We start from the raw sequence: 16,730 nt of genomic DNA, 5'->3' as shown, positions 1-16,730 counted from the left end.
AATAATTCTTGCCTTTCCATCCCTGAGGATTCCTCTCTTAGAAGTGTTTTTAGAAACTGATTTTATCCCCTCACATTCTCCACTCCTCTCGTGACTGTAGTAGTCCATCTCTACCTGTTTCCAGTTACAGTTTGTGTTAAACGTGTGCGTTAATTGTGAACAGGTTGCAAATGAAGTTCCACAAAGGCTTATTTGATTGCACTAACAGTCCCCCATCCTAGTTATCATGATAACACATCTGTACCACTGCTGGAAATGCCTCGCCTTTACTAGTGTAATACTTTGCACACAGCCATGTGCCTAGTGGGTATCCCCAGCTCCTGCTCAGGTGTTTTCACCTCTTCAGTCTTGGCAAACATTCCTGTCAGCCCCCAGACAAATGACCTCTTTTTTTAATATTGCAAATGTTAATCCTATTTATATTTCTTCCATCCTTCATGGTTTTTCAGATCTTCCTGTGTGATACCCCAGTCTTTCAACATGTTGATAAAATATCTTGGGTTTGTGACATGGCACATTTTACAAGACTGCTATTTTTTTTCTTGTCTGTTATTAATAAAATAATAATGATTTTGAGGTTGAATCCTGCAGAACCACACAAGTAATTCTGTCTAACCCAGTTTTAGCACCACCTATTGTCATCTCTTTCTCATCTCTTATCTCCTACCCATCTTGAACCAATCCCTGTTTCTTCTAGCTTAAGAGGTAGCTTTGTGTGCAGTACCATACCCTCCAGTCCACAGAATCCTGGAGAGAGCCATCTCTCTGCTCTCTACATGAAAAATATGTTCTGCATAGGGCCTTATCTTGAAAAGTGCTGAGGGAATCATTAACACAGATAATCCTTGCCAGTTCCCACCAAAATGAGTACCCAGTGGAAATAATGCTGCATTTTTCATAAAAACATCAAACACTGCACAGCATCAGATCCTCAGCCTACCACCCAACGCGATGTAGTCTTTGAAAATGCTGTAGCTAGCAGTAGGAGAAGAAATCTGAAATTCAGTCATCTGGATGGATTTTATGCATATTTGCACTAGCAGAGTTTAGAGGGTAGTCTGGACTCTTCATATGAGTATTAGCAAAGGAGTATTGACACTCCTTGCAAATCAAGTACTGCCATTATAAGTTTTGAAGTATCTGTATTTAGTTTTAAACATAATTGGTTTGTGCTATATTTAAAAGAACAGCAGTGAAGAAATATGTCTCAGATAATCAGTTAGGTTTCCTGTAAATCTTCCTGTCAATAAAATGAGATAACTGTAACATTCTGGGGGCAAAATAAAGTACTGTTTCAGAAATTACAAATAAGCTAGCTACCAAATGGTATTTTTCATGCATATCTTTTTGTTGGAGATTTCTTCAGTCATTTAAAAAATTTGGTCCAGCTCTGGCTATTGCAGCTACATTCAAACAGAAAAAAAAGGTGCATGTGTGAGACTGCTGCTTTGAGGAATTTTTTTGGTATTTGTTATGCATGCCCCGGGAAGCATTTTGACATGAAGCCCTTGAACCCTTGATTTCAACCCCTACAGCTGTATGCCTGGGGATAAGGAAGGGTCTAGGAAGACATGGAAGCCTTGGAATGCCTTTCAACTGTTAGTAAAAATCTCAAAATGTGTCAGATAGATAGAAAAAAAGAAAGGTTGTGTTCTGCTCTGCAGCCTTATATCACTCTGCTTTGACAACCTTCCTAATAAAAGGTGATTTTCTAGCAGTCTTAGATGAATTTACAAGCTCGGTAGGTAATTACATAAATAACTTAAGTATCCACTGCAAAGGAAAAAAAGAGTTGTTAAAAAATGACACTACCCAGGCAGACCACTGGAATTGCAAGAGAGGACATTTTAGAGCAGTCATTTCTGGACTGGAGGCTGAGACTGGAGAAATGCAGCTGGAACTTCACTGGTGAGTGGGGCAGCTCTAACTTTGCTTGTAAGTGTATAATCCACAGGAAGCACGTGGTAGTTAAGCACTGGAATAACCAGTAGGTACAGCTCAACTGGCACTCCCAGCACTTCCAGGCTCCCATTTAGCCTGTGCAGGCTGAGGAGCAGCCCACCAAGCAGGCAGAAAGCCATACAAGGTCCAGCTCTGGTGTCTGACAGAGCCCTGAGGAGATGGATGCAGTGCCAGCCCTATTTGGGAGCCTTCAGTTCTGAAGGGGATTTTTTTCTGCTCATTTCTCTTTTGTCATGTTTTTAGGCTGAACTGACTCCTTTATGCACTCCACGCTGCTGAGCCTGCATGTTTAGATTTTGCTCTTTTTAAATGCTGAGGAGAAAATAAAGAGCATACTGGCTTTCAGTTTTTGCAAAGTGCTTTTGAAAGCAGCAAGTGCAGCAAAGGCTTTGAGGCCAGGCCACAGATTGTATGGAAGTAGGAGACATTATCAGGGTTGTGCTGTGTGGCTAAAGAGGATTATTTACCTACATCTGGATGATCGTGTGCCTATACCTGCCACAAACATGATACAGTGAGATGGCATCTTCCAGCTGAAAAATCCACATGACTTGGCCTTTATTTCAGATACATGGGTGCTGCAAAATTTTGTTATCCCCCTCACTTTATTTTGGAATGCAATCTCTCACTGACACAGGCACTAAACAAAATGTGAGTTACTGCTGGCTGGCAGAGGAATTATTTGATACCTGTCTTGTCACATGCAGCAGTGCTTCATTCCGTGCAAGATTTTTTTTCTTCTCTTTTAAGCTAAGCAAAGTCATCCCAAGCCATTTCTTGGACAGAAGAATGCTGCCATCAGGGTTGGGGAGGTACTGTAGGGATCAGTGCTGGTGTTACTGGGCTCCCACACCAGTTCAGTGAGACATGCAGAGTTGCTTGAAGTACAAAGTAGTTTGTTGGATATTTTTTTTAATTTGGGGTCCCAATTGCACAGTATAGGCACTTTTTTTTGTTTTTCTAGCACGTGATAAGCGAGAATGTAGGGAATCATATCAGTTCTGTCTGCTGGAACTCGTGTTGCATCACAAATGAGTTAAATTAGTACAAAATGCATGTTTTCTCATTCCTGTCCAAATCTCTTGGGTAACATTTCTGTGAAAGGTATAATAGCTGTGCCCTGGCACCTCACAGATGGATGAGACAGTCTTTCCAGTTCATAGCTACTGTTACCAAAACACATTGAGATTCTTACGAGTTGTTGGACAGGTGCCATGCAGCCTGTGGCTTTTTATTTCTGTGATCCTAAGTCCGCTTAACAGCATCCCATTGATCAATGGGAAGATAAGCTTTGTCTTTTCCTCTGTGATGAAGCCTTTAGAGGGATTGTTTTGTATTGCCTAGAAGATTTTCAGCAAACAAAATATATTTAAAACAGTTTAAACCTTGCAACAAGTAGTATATTGAGATGCTCGTGAGAACGTATAGTGTAGTCTCATTAGATAATGAGATACACAGATATATGTTACATTACCTGGATACAGGCAATTGCTGTTCTGCTGAGCATTTTGTACTCTGGTTACATAGCCATGGTGGAAAAGATTTTGAAACTGGGTAGCACTGCAACTGCTTATGGATCTGCTACAAAAGAGACATTTTATCTAGGGGGCAGCAAAATATTCGTCAAACTAACCTGATTTTCTCTGCTTCAGATTATTCAAAGGTTCATTGTCATTCCCTTTTTTAATCTTTGTCTTTTGTACCAAATCTGAGAAGAAACTCTGTGAAATGTAAAGACATATCATATAGTATAAACATTCTAATTAAGATGGAGAAAAAGAGACCAAAACAGGACTTGGAAGCCTGTGAACACAAAAGCCTCTTTGCCTTTTTCATCTGTTTGGGCTGGTCTAATGACAGATACCACCTCCTCCTCCCTGTCTTGCCCTCTGACCCCACAGCATGGACTTGCAATCCCAAACAGCTGAAGGGTTCCTCTGGCACAAGCCACTTGTGTGGCTCGTGCTTACGTTGTATCTCCGCCAGAGCCAGTGGTTTTACTCACCACAAAACAAACTAGAACTGGTTGCACGCTCCCCAGGTCTCTACAGGCATTTTCTCTGAGCCCTTCAGTGCTTACCAGGAGTGACAAATCCCCCGCTAATGCTCACTGACATTGTGATTACAGGACATAAACGCTTCAATGACGAACAGCACGGTGACAAGCAAACCGCCCGTAACACTGCGGCTCGTCGTCCCGGCAAGTCAGTGTGGATCCCTTATAGGAAAAGGAGGTTCCAAAATCAAAGAAATCAGGGAGGTAAGTAGGTCATCATGGTATGTCTGCTGGGGACACTGGCTAGCTCAGCATCCTACTGCAGCATGCCCTGCCAGCGTCACCCACTGCACTTTGCTCATCACACCAGCATGAGCATGTGCTGAGTGAAAAACCTGTAAAAACCTTGCTGTAAGAGAAGCAGCGGGTCCAGCACAGCTGGACCCTTGTACTTTCCTTGACACTAAAGACCACGAGTTAAATATAAAAACAGCTTTACAATACATAAAGCCCTTGATGCACAATTAAGTAAAACAACAGTGACAGAAATGGATCTTCAAGTTTCTCTTCAGGCACAGGCCCTTCCCCAGCAATACTCAGGCTATCCCAAGTCAGAGAGTTGCAACCATTTCCAAATTAGTTGCCACGCTTGGAGACAGAGAAAGACCCAAGTAGCGCTGGGAAGTCCAGGTTCTACTTTTTAGAAAAATATGATTTTCATAGTTCTGTTCTGTTTCTCCCTAATGTTAATGTGCCACAGGTGAACTGGTTTCATGTATTCCAAACACATAACTGTTTTTTTTTAATCCAAACTTTAGCTAAGGTATTCACTTAATGTGCTAGCAGCCACTTTTTCTTCTAACCAAAAAATGCAAAAATGATCATACTTTGCCAGTTTTAATTCTTCCATGCATGATTTTAACAATATGGCACATGCCAAGCCAAGGATTCGGTGTTTGTAATCAGTCATACAAGAAAATTAGGAACATGCTTAGTTATATAGAGAAAAATCTGACTAGGAAATTTTAGAAAAGTGGATTATTATTCTGAAGAAAGTGACGGTATTCTGTCTAAATTTGTATTTATTCCAACAGAGGATGAAGTGTTGAATGTTAACATGTTGATCCATTTTTTTATTTGTCTGTGTCAAAAAAACCCACTTTTGACAGGTTTTACCATGTTACTTTTTAATCTAAAATATAGATTCAAGACAGTAGGTTTTATGAAGCTTTAAGTTGATTTTTTAGTTGTATTAAAACTGGAGCAGGCATGAGTGTGAACTATGTGCTAGTGAGTACTTAGCTCTAGGTTTTGCAGCTTGGATTTTATTTTAAGTATGGGTAACTCCATTGAGAGTACTGAAAGAATGCATTTAGGACATAGGATTTTAAAGGTAAGATTGGTCTGTTGGTTAAATTAAATGACTGAAGTGATTATCCTGGTGAGCATAGTGTCATAAGCAATTACCTTTAGTCTAGTACAAGAAAGTAAAAGGATAGTGTTTGGCCAAATAGGTGTTTTGATAAGACTAATGTAGCAAGAAGTCACACTGCACATTTCCTTAAGCATAACGGACAAAATATTACTCATTTTTTCATTGCTGATATATAACCAAAAAGACTGGCACTGGAAGCAAATGCATGAATGACTCTGGCAGTCTTTTGTGCTAGATGTACTCATACCCAGAAATGTATGTTAAAAAGCAATCTCATCATCACACAACACATAGAATAGCAGTTGCACGAGGGATGGTCTTTTGTGTTCAGTCGTGCATCCAGAAACAACATGGAGGGTTGCAGTACTATTTTCAAGATAAGATTACAAAAAGAAAAGGAAAAAGAAAGGCATGATGATTGATCAAATTATGGAAAAATTCCAAAGCCTATTACAGAGCAAGGAATTGATATTTTGGCCTTAAAAAGCAGTAGTGAATAGAAGATGCAATCAGTAATTTAATCAGTCTTTGGAAAGAAGAATAACATGTGTTGTGTGTAACCAGCAGGAAAACAAATTAACTCCTTGCTGACTGACATGAAGTCAGTGGTTACTGAAAATATATTTTTTTAAAAGCCCCAGATACTGCATTACAACAACAGTTAGGAATAGATCTTTTTTGCAATATGTGAAAGACCTAACTCAATATCAAATGCCTGGGTTTTTTTCTATGGATTCAAAAGGTCTTCCATGTTTGTGAAATAATATCAGGGTTTGTTTTGGCTGCCAGTATTTTTTTCTTTCTTTGGGTTTGGGGGTTTTTGTTTGTTTGTTTGTTTGTTTTTGGGTTTTTTTTTGGTTAACTAACACACATTAGTGCCAAGATCAAATTTTAAAAAATAAAAAAACCCAAAAGTGGCTCATTACCTCCTTGGATTCATTAATGAGCTAAAAGTTGATGATATGCATATATTTAATCAACACTATAATTTAGAAGTGGTTCTATACCATCCTGAAATATAGCATAAGGCAGCCTCAGATTTCAACAAGGAGCACAAGTCAGCCATCAATAGATTAAAGAGCCATTTATCTGAGACACATTTGATTAGCCAATCTTCTTCAGTTATTGGTATTTTTTCCTTTCATTTTTTTATTATTGAAAAGTACTTCATTACACGTTTTTAATTTTTTAGTCAGCATTCCAACTGTCTGTCTTCAAGAGGGTTAAAAGACTTCTCCTGAAATTCAGGTCACAGTTTGATTCATTAATAGCTGCTAAGGGCTAATCCTCCTAGGATGGGAGTGCTGGCAAATTGGCTTGAACAGGCAAATCCATGTCCTGCCAGACCCCAGTTGCCCTGTGTGGGGATGAGTTTTACCTACACGCTCTACCACATGTCTAGGAAAGAAAAGACAAAAAGTTTAGAGGTGAATGACTGGGTTTGGAGAGGTGCCATTTCCTCGTGGTGACACTCCCTTTGCTTTGTCTCTGCTCAAGTCCACAGGAGCCCAGGTGCAGGTAGCGGGGGACATGCTGCCGAACTCGACGGAGCGCGCAGTGACTATCTCGGGCACTCCCGACGCCATCATCCAGTGTGTGAAACAGATATGTGTGGTTATGCTGGAGGTGAGTGAGCACTTGGCATTTCACCTCTCACTCGGGAGGTGCTCAAACACAGTATTAATAATTTTCAATTGCCATGGGCTCCCCTAGGGTACTGCCTGCCCTTCCTGTGCTGGGAATTTCCAGAGGGCTCAGTTAGACTGTGCCCTTCTGGGGATTTGAGATCCTCTCGCAGCAGGGATTAGCAATCAAAGATCAAGGCTGTCATGTCATTGTCAAACAACAACCAGGTCCAGCACGGAGCTGCAGCTGTTCTGAGAGAAATGCATTTTATTCTGATGCAGAATAGGGAAGAAAACACCTAAGTCTTGTTTAAATAGAAATAATTCTGACTAGTCAGGACATTCCTTAGGGTCAGGTCATTGCATAAGACCAGAATGTTTTATTTTGATGGCAGATTTTTTAGCTCTTAGTTTAAATGATACAAAATCAATTTATATAAAAATCCCCTTGCTGAAAATGCCCATAATTTCATGCAAGTACATTTCTCAACTGAATGGAAATTTGTAAAAAAAAGTTTTAGCAAATCAAAATTAAGTATTTTGACCTAGTAATTTTTGACAATGAATGTGAAACGTCTCTGCTTTTATCACATTTTCCACTGGAAAATTTTCTGTGGTTTTTAGGTTTGTTTTGCTTTTTACATAAGTCTAGTCAAATGCTGTCTCATGGTGACCTCTGACACCCTACTGTTTTGTTATTCTTTAAAGAGAGGAGAAACAGTGGAATGTCTGAGACAGCACTACAGCTATTGGCTGTTCAGAAGTATGCAGTGCATCAAAATGACATAGAGCCTTTGCATTAAAATGTTATACAGCCTAAATGCAAATAAAAGCATAAAACCTAATAAATCCCCAGTGTTTTAGTGGGGAAAACTGACTCTTCCTTCAGTTTTTGCTGGACTACTGTGAGGAAGAAGTTTCTGTATAAAAATACAAGAGAATAGAAACTAATATTAAGAAATAATTTTAGTTTCTTAGAAATCTTTTACATGAAGGCAACAGTTACCAGCTTTGTAACTACTGAATGTAGTCTATTGTCTAAGTGACATTGGTGGAATAAATAGTTATTTAGTAAAGAAGAAGAGAGAAGCTGCTTCTCAAAATCAGAGAGACACAATCCTATTTCTCCACAGGTAGAACCACTTTTTAAATAGCCAGCTTTCACTTAAGAGTAATTAATTTTAGGGTTAGGAGAATAGCAAGCAGCACAAAGAGGACACTGGCTTAACTGCAATTTGCTACTTCAAACATTTAAGAACACATATGTGCTCTAATTTGTAGCATATATTTAATTTGGCAACAAGCACTTTCATTGACATGCAATAGCTAATTATGTGATACCAATTCATGGTACACAAATTGTTGTAACCTTCTCTAGTTGTAGTCAGCACACTGAAATCAGGGTACCATTCTGCTAGGTGTTCCACAGACAGCTTGAAGCCGTTTTTGCAGACACATGCTCCTGCTTTACTTACGAGGATAAAGTTAGCCTCAGTCAGGGGTTTCCCCTTGGGTTCTTGCCTTGGGCTACAGGGAACAGGTCCCCTTTTGATGCATTACACAGGCCGTGGTTATACTCCTGCTGAAGGTGAGAGGATTTTTCTCCAGCCTTCCAGCTCAGTCAGATAAAAGGCAGGATCAGGCTGGTCATTTGCAATGGAACAGCTGACTTAATTGAGTTGGTGAAAAAGAAACCTTGAAGTGTAAGCAGTATGGGGAAGATTGATAAGCAGGAGATGGGCTCTCTGTTAGCAAAACAAGAGGCCAGGCTGGACTGTTCCAAAACTTTGACAAATTTCAAAATTGTGCCTGTGTTTCTTGAAATGCCTTGGCATGCTTAATTAAGCTTCATAGCTTCGTCTGACAGTGGCAGTAATGAACCGCAAGTGTCACCACTGCCTGTTTTGGCTGTGGAGTAGGTCCTCGTCTCTTCCCCTGAAAGCCCAGACAGGAGGCCTCTGGCATTCTTTTGGTCTGATGGGATGGAGGGCAGGGTGGGCTGGGTTAGCTGCATGCCTTGTTGTCTGAGGTGACCAAGATAAAGAGATATTTTATTAATACAATATCTGCTTCATTCTGCATTTTGATTGCTTTGTGTTTTTGTCTGCAGTCCCCACCCAAAGGTGCCACCATCCCCTACCGTCCCAAACCTGCCTCTGCACCTATCATTTTTGCAGGTGGCCAGGTAAGAGCAGACACCATTTTGGCTTCAGCTGGAAACCACACCGTCTTGGCCCAACCTCAGCCAGCGCCTGTTAGTTTTCAACTTTTACTCTTTCTTGCCTGGTATAGTATTGATGTGCTTTGTCTACTCTGCGTGCTTACAGTTTGCAGGACAGGAGAACACTGCATTGCAAACTTGATGCAAAATGTGATGACTGGTATTTTACCAAGATTTAAAATTGAATTCTGTAATTAAGAAAAGTTTACCCTTCTGTGAATTGAGAGGTGTCCAAATCAGATGCTCGTTGAGTGGGACAAATATCCTTATTGTGGGGTCAGTTTTTTGACTCTTAATTTGTAGCTCCACTAGCAGTATAAGCAGTTTTGTCACTTTTCAGAGATAATCAAACAGCAGGGCATCTCTGCTCATGAAAGGCATAATTTTTCTCTCATAGTTTTCATATTTTTTGTGACCAAATAGTACCTTTTGCAGTAAAAATTTACACACGCACAATGTCTGCTGTTTGTAGTCCCTTGGGACCAAGTAGCAATGGGTTTCTGAGGTTGCAGGAACTACCTACATGCAAATGTAGACCTTACCAACCACAGCATGCAACAGCCTGATTGATAACATAAGAACAGTGTTCCTGTTTCTTTTTTATGCAAGGAAGTTTTGATGATTCCCCCTTCATGTTAAGCTATATCAGTCAGGGTTCTCATCTGCCTTTAGAAACCCATGTGCACTGTGATTCTTCTGTGTCTTTTGGTAATGCTCTGAAATGAGTGTTCAACATGTGGCTGAGACATAGCAGAAATTTCTCGGCCATCATCCATTGCAGGGGGAATGCAGCTGTAGTCACTGATAAGCCACTGATGAGCACAGTTGATAAGTACTCTGAAAACACCACGGGAGGCTCACAAGGGGACCTGTATAGCCACCAGACTACGAGCAGTGGTGGAGCAGTGAAATGGTGCAACCCTGTCCAACTCAAGGGGAAATTGATCCCCTAAACCCAGCCTAAAGGAAGGCAGCCATCTCTCTACTCAGGATTTACATATGTAAAGCCTCTCTAAGGCACCCCCACCCAGCCAAATCTTTTCCCCATGGTGATGTCAAGACCTCTTTTTAAGCAGTTACCGGTTTACTCACCTACATGGTGGAACATCTGCAAGCAGGTTCCACCTCCCATCCCATCGGCTCACCTCAGGTCATCACCCTGTTGTGGGGTGTGAGCTGCTGTGACAGCAGCCCTAGATACCACGTCCCACCGCAGGCAATTTGGAAGTCATATGAGAAGCTGGACACTGGGTTCCTGGTGGGGCTGAGGGTACAAGGTGCTGCTGGCATTGTTGGTATGATGACCCGTGCCACCACAGTCTGCTTGTATAAGGAAGCTCCTGCACCTCTCAAGCAAACACCGAAACGCCATTACTTCTGACAAGCCTTTATCATGAGCTTTCTCTGAATTTTTTTGTTTTGGAGTTTTACTTTCTAGTCTGTAAGGATACGTTGTGATGTTTATGCAGATTTTTATAACTTGGATGTAGTATCTTTCCTCATGTTCAAACCTGCCAGTGCTAATTGTCTTCAAAATAAGAAATCTGCTTCCTTAGTTACCAAAGTTGAATTGAAATTTAAAATAACTTGCCAGAAATTGGTCTATGACTGAAAGTTCAGAATAATTTACTCCATACATATGTTTGCACTGCAGTGCTTTCCTTTAAGAAATATGTGTATATGTATGCAGCAGCCCATTCTACCAGTATTGTAATTGCTACTGCCATCAAAGACTGTCTGTGTATATGACTCCTCAAAAGTATTGAAACTGTTTGCTAGAGTGCTCCAAGCAGTTTGTATAAATAATTGAAAGTATCCTATTTTCCATTCTTAATAGCTCTTGTAATCTTCAGTTTTATCAGTTAAAAGAGTGTTCTCACTTTTCTAATGCAGCCTTGTTGATGTGAGAAAGAGTGTAAAAGACAGACACTTTCTGTGTGCTTTGAATTTCTGTGTTCTCTGGCTAAGCAGACTTTTTAAGAAAATGCTTAAGATGTGTTTGGACATCAGTATGGAAAGACATTTTAACCATGTTTCATAAGTGGAAATTAACACTGAAAATAAAATTTTATCAGCACTGTTAATTACATTCAGCCTTTTAGCTGCACTATCAGAAATTATTTTTCTGTTCTAAATTACATCATGGCTATCTCAAAAGGTTTTGGTTTCTTTAATACTTGCATATCAAGCAACATCAGCAAAATAAAATTTTAGTTTTCTTTAACAAATTGGGGTTCTTCCACTTTAAGTATTGTTTTTAATTCTCTTGTGCTTCCTTGATACTGTATTGCATAAAAAACTAAAAGGAAACTGCCCTGCTCTGCCCCTTAACCAGTACTTAGCATATGCAGTGGTTAAATTGGAAATTTCTACCCAGTGTGCTACATTGGTGTTCAGATGGGTACTCACAGGGTGCAGCTTTGGTTTATGTCCCATAGCAGTTTTATGGTTTAAATTGAGAAAGACTTGAAGACCAGCTTATCCCTGCTGTTACTTACATCAGTAGGAATGTTGCCCTTGACTTTGATGGAAGCAGATCCATAGCTCATGTCTCAGTGAAATGTTAAAGGACAGATGTCTCGGCAGACTCTCCCAGGCTTGTGCTCAGTATGCCTCAGCCCCAGAAACACATGGTTCCCCAGCCAAGGGGTAATGCTGTCAAAGACTTTTTTCTCAACCTAAATCAATCAGATGACCTTTTGGGAGCCTAAGAAATTAAGAACTTTCTTTTTTTTTCTTTTTTTTTTCTTTTTTTTTTTTTTTTTTTACTGGGAAAGAAAATTCAAGTCCCATCTTGTCCATGCTGCTATGATGGTTTTCATTGACAACCAAAGCAACCAAGTAAACCTAGGCCAAGCACTGAATGTTTTTGTTATTTCTCCAGTCTGTTTGCTTTCTTGTATATGTACATGGAAGTATGAGGGAGCAGAATGATGAGATAAGGGCTGAATTTCATTAGGTTCACTGGTGATTTCTTTGTGAGGGGTTCTTGCTAGTTTGCAGACCACTACTTGAGAAACAGCCATGTGAAAGATGTTCTCTCAGCTAGGTGAGAAGTAAAGCTGAGACCAGAAAGGACACTTGTGATCCAGCACAGAGGGTCAGATGCTAAAGCAGGGTTTCCAAACCTGAGGCTGCTCCTGTGCTTGGCTAAGCACAGAGCCCCCACTCAGCTTATCCTCATTTGGTAAAACAGTTAAACACGTCTTGTTTGCTTGAACACATGCTTCCTTTAGACCCACTGATGGCAGTGATCACCTGTTTTGGTGGACTGGAAGCTTGTCTTTTGATACATAAACCGTCATTGATGGCCATCCCCTATAGATGCACGTGAATATGTTTGCCCATGAACTCCCATTGAGCCCCACACTTCTGCCTGAAAACTGCTCATGTGAATAATGTTTGCCAGATTACGGCCTGGCTTTATAACTAATTTAAAAACTAAATGAAATGTTTCTTCTCCAGAAGGGAAATTCTGCTGCAGAAATGTGCATCACGCAGTTGAGACATTAAAGGTTTTAATATCCAAACTCCATTAAATGAATTGTTTGATCATTTACAGAGGATTCATTGCTTTCTAAGAGGCCTTTTGTCAAATAAGCATTTTGCAAACTAAGCTAATCAGCTCCGTTCCTGTTTATAATTCTCCCACTACAAATATTTATGTTATAATTTGTCCTTCTGCTTTCCTGCCTGTCTAAGCACAAGCACATTAATTTTCTTCTGGCATGCCATACCTTGCAGATACAATAGAAAATCATAAACTCTCTGTAGTTTGTAGGCCTCTACAAAGAGCAGAACAGAACCAGCAGAAGAGACAAAGGACTGTGTTAACTGGTGCCAGTTATATCCCTCCTCTCTCACATGCTTTTTTGCCTCCTCCACCTCAGCCCAGTGCTGCCAGAAGTGATGCCAGAAACTATACCCCATGCACTGTTCTTGTGGTGCAGAGTGGCTGAATTTGGAGGGAGGATATTTGGCTTTTTGTGGAAGATAAGACCACCATGCTGGGGGTCTCCATCATGCTCCTATCTCCAGGTTGGCCTGCTGGCCCTGTGCCCAGGCAGTGCAGGACAGACTGCCATCCAGCACATGTACTCTCATACCCCCTGGCACAGCAGCCTGGGGTGCAAGCCCCATGAGGTGCCCCAGGGCACGTGTTTGCTGGCATTCAGCATCTGTGGTTGTTGATAACCAGAGGAGGTGACTCAGAGCTGACTGGCACATGTCCATGCACACACATGGCAGTCAGGAGCTGGATGCAGGGCAGGGCAGGGCATCCACTGGGCACATCTGCCCCCTCTTTGCTATGCCCCTTGCTGCTTCGGCATCAGCATCTCCCTATGTGCATTGGTGTCACTTGGCAGATGGAGTAGCAGAGAGGGGAAGTGGCCACCCCCTGTGCTCCTTGACCCCCTCAGTGTCCTCAGCTCTGAGGTCCTGAGGGTCAAGGTTGTCAGAGCTCAGGCAGCGGCACTGGGCATCCTCTGCGTGCAAGGGATAGGTAGACAGCCTGACAGAGACCTTTCTGTTCTGTGCCAAGAGTTATCAAGCAGCACAAGACAATTAAACTTCACTCAGTGTTGAAAGCGATGCAGGTGGAATTTACCTGAGGGGCCAGGAGAAGCTTTTCTGATGAGAACAGGAGCGCTGCTTGTCCCACCTGACTAACCTGTGTCTTAACTGTGCTTGTTTTCAGGCATTCACGATTCAAGGGCAGTATGCCATCCCTCATCCAGACGTGAGTCCAGCACATGTAAATTACTCCCTTTTTGTTCCTCTCCCTCTTATTTGTTCTGGGCAGCATTTGCTTTCTACAGGTAGCAATAAAGACACGGCCTAAGGACACCTTTCCTGAACAACACACTGTATAGCCAAGTGTTAGCTCAGCTGCATCTCTTACCTTGTGTAATAATTGCTAGAAAGTACAATGGCCCAGGAACAAATGACAGTTATCTTGGTCTTTTTTCGCATGTGATATATTTGAGTTCTTTTAATATGTAATTCTACAGTAATTAGTTAATATTAACAACAGTCATTACATGTAATAACAGTAGAGATGTCATTTATAACCACTTTGGGTTTTCTTTTTTTCCTCTACGGTAGACTAGAATGAATTATTAAACCTTTTTTTTTCAATATAATTTTAATTAATCCAGTTTTAGAACATGTAAGATGGTTTCTCTGCTCTGAAATAATTCCATTTGATTGGTTAGTTCTAATTTCCCATCCTGCCCTGCAGTTGACCAAGCTTCACCAGTTGGCTATGCAGCATCCCCCCTTTACTCCCCTTGGGCAGACCACCCCTGGTTTCCCTGGTACGTACCCATGACCCCCTGGGGATGTCCTTCTTCTTAACAGCTTTGTTTCCCGTGGTCATTACATCATTTTAATAATAAATGTGGTCAATGACCAGCAATCCTTCTGTTTTTATACATTAACCTCTCTTCTTCCCCCCCATACCTCTGTTACAATTCCTGTCATCACTACTACAACATGCTTTGTTTGTTACTTTTATTAATCACAACTGCTTCATTTGTGCCATTAGCTAAAAGCTCCAAGTTTCTTTTGTTCAGTCCTCATAAAGTTATTATGGACCATACAGTATGTACCAGTTGCTTACAAGTGAAGTACTTGGGCATGCTCCTTGTCCAGTTTAGTAACATAGTTCAGAAAGAAACGAAAATGGAAAACAGTATGTATTCATGGTACAGAAATACCAATTAAAGAAATTATGGAATGCTGAAACTTGAATTCCTGTAGAGCCAAATCTCTTGAGAGCATCTGTAATCATCACTGCTGGGACAAGTGCCTCACTTCCTACTAGATAACACAGATATAGCTACAAAGTGCAATGGCACTTTAGCTAAGGACTACAAATTTGTTCTATACTTAATAAAGCTGAGGCTGAATTCTTGATTCAAGAGTGAGAAGTCACTTAACCCTGCAAATAAACATTTTTACTGTGCTTCAGAGCATACATGCTTGGTACCTAAAAACTTCAGAGAACAGAAATGCATATGTACTGGTACATGCTTTGTATGGCAAATAACATTTTATCACATACATCAAATTCTGTGAGCAACATTTGATATTTTTGTAGAATGTGACTTAAGCATATGCAACTCATAATTGAATGTAAACATCAGTAAAATGTAGGCAAGTCACTTTTCTGTAGAGTATTTCTTTTCCATCTTTTCTAGTTGGAAATTAGTATTTTTGGCATGTCTGTACAGATAATACAATAAACAGCAAAAAAGAGAACATAAGAGAAAGAGACATGACATCCAAAATATTCTTTTGTTTCTTTATGATGTATCTGATAAAATACCTACAAGTAATACTAAACTGCCTTTCCTAGCTTTGTATTTTCCTTATTCTTGTCATTAACATACTGCTCCCTGATCTTTTCCTGGTTATATTTGTGAGATGTACGTTTCTGTAATGTTACTGTGTGTTAAAGCAGTAATTCCATTTTTCCTGAGCATTTTCCTTTTGTCCACCCAATTTACAAACAAATGTATGCAGCTTAGAGTATTTTGTCCATTTCCCTTCCAAAATTACCCTTCCCAACATTTCTGCAGCAACTAATCCCACATATATAATTTTAAAATTTTCCTAAGTTAATTTCCTTGTCCTTACTTTAATTTGTTATTTTTTTATTTTTCATATCTGTGTATTTTGTTCTGCTAATTGTTCACTTGACATCCACTTTAATTTTACATATTCTAGAACTCCTGGTAGACAGGTCAAATTTCAGCCGTCCATTAATTTCTCAGTTGATGTGTTTAGAACAAACTTTGGAGACTATTTTTAGGGGAAACCCTTCATTTTCTAGAAGCTTTTTGTGACCTTGTGGAATCTCATGTAACATTTGTTGCTTTGGTGGGTTAAAGGTTAATTAAAATAAGACTCATTTAAAATTAGTCCAGCCCTCAGAGTTTTGCATCCTTTGCTTTCTTTTCTGTTTCACTAGCAGTTCTCTTTTTTCTTTGCTCCTCTCTTCTCTTTTTTTTTCTCTCCTTCCTTCTATATGTTTTCTTCTTTAAAATTTCATTTGTTGTGTCTTGCCCTTCTTGCAAACAGCTGGCGTAACATTTTCCCTCTGTCCCCTGAATAGGACTGGATGCCACTACTCCAACCAGTTCCCATGAACTTACTATTCCCAATGATGTAAGTGGACCAATAGTCCGTATCTCTTTCTCTTCTCTCGCTCCTCTGCCACCAGAGGGGAAACATCTCATCTTTGGCTGATCTGTAAGCAGTAGCCCCCAGAATAAACTGTACAGCATTTAGTCTGTTGGGAAGAGGGTGCTTAGAGGTTAGTGAAATGCTGGATGGAAGCAGCGGAAGTGACTGTCCCCTCTCGTGTCAGGTCTCCAGCAATGCTCTGTTGGTTGCCTGATGGTGCTGGTGCCGGGGTGCTTCACCGGCTTCATTAAAGCCTGGGTGCCTGCTGCTTTCCTAGATGAGTTCCCAAAACTCATCTCT

General features: G+C 40.5%; 1 protein-coding gene across 19 annotated transcripts in view; it reads left to right on the top strand.

Annotated features, from left to right (window-relative positions):
- LOC113965893 (poly(rC)-binding protein 3-like) overlaps nt 1–16,730 on the top strand; it is a 396,197-nt gene that overhangs the window by 350,279 nt on the left and 29,188 nt on the right. For 10 of the 19 annotated variants that reach the window (XM_027679995.1, XM_027680005.1, XM_027679916.1 and 7 more), the window contains 6 exons: nt 4,091–4,222; nt 6,891–7,019; nt 9,129–9,272; nt 13,939–13,995; nt 14,482–14,557; nt 16,360–16,412. In XM_027679995.1, the coding sequence (XP_027535796.1) occupies nt 4,091–4,222; nt 6,891–7,019; nt 9,129–9,272; nt 13,939–13,995; nt 14,482–14,557; nt 16,360–16,412 (591 nt within the window). The remainder of the gene's footprint in view (nt 1–4,090; nt 4,223–6,890; nt 7,020–9,128; nt 9,273–13,938; nt 13,996–14,481; nt 14,558–16,359; nt 16,413–16,730) is intronic. The other 9 variants (XM_027680016.1, XM_027679941.1, XM_027679976.1 and 6 more) reach the window with 5 other exon arrangements.

The sequence above is a fragment of the Neopelma chrysocephalum genome, unplaced genomic scaffold, assembly GCF_003984885.1.
Source record: "Neopelma chrysocephalum unplaced genomic scaffold, ASM398488v2 Primary Assembly neopelma1_22b, whole genome shotgun sequence".
In the NCBI taxonomy this organism is placed as follows: Eukaryota; Metazoa; Chordata; class Aves; order Passeriformes; family Pipridae; genus Neopelma; species Neopelma chrysocephalum.
This window is presented reverse-complemented; position numbering and strand designations above follow the sequence as displayed.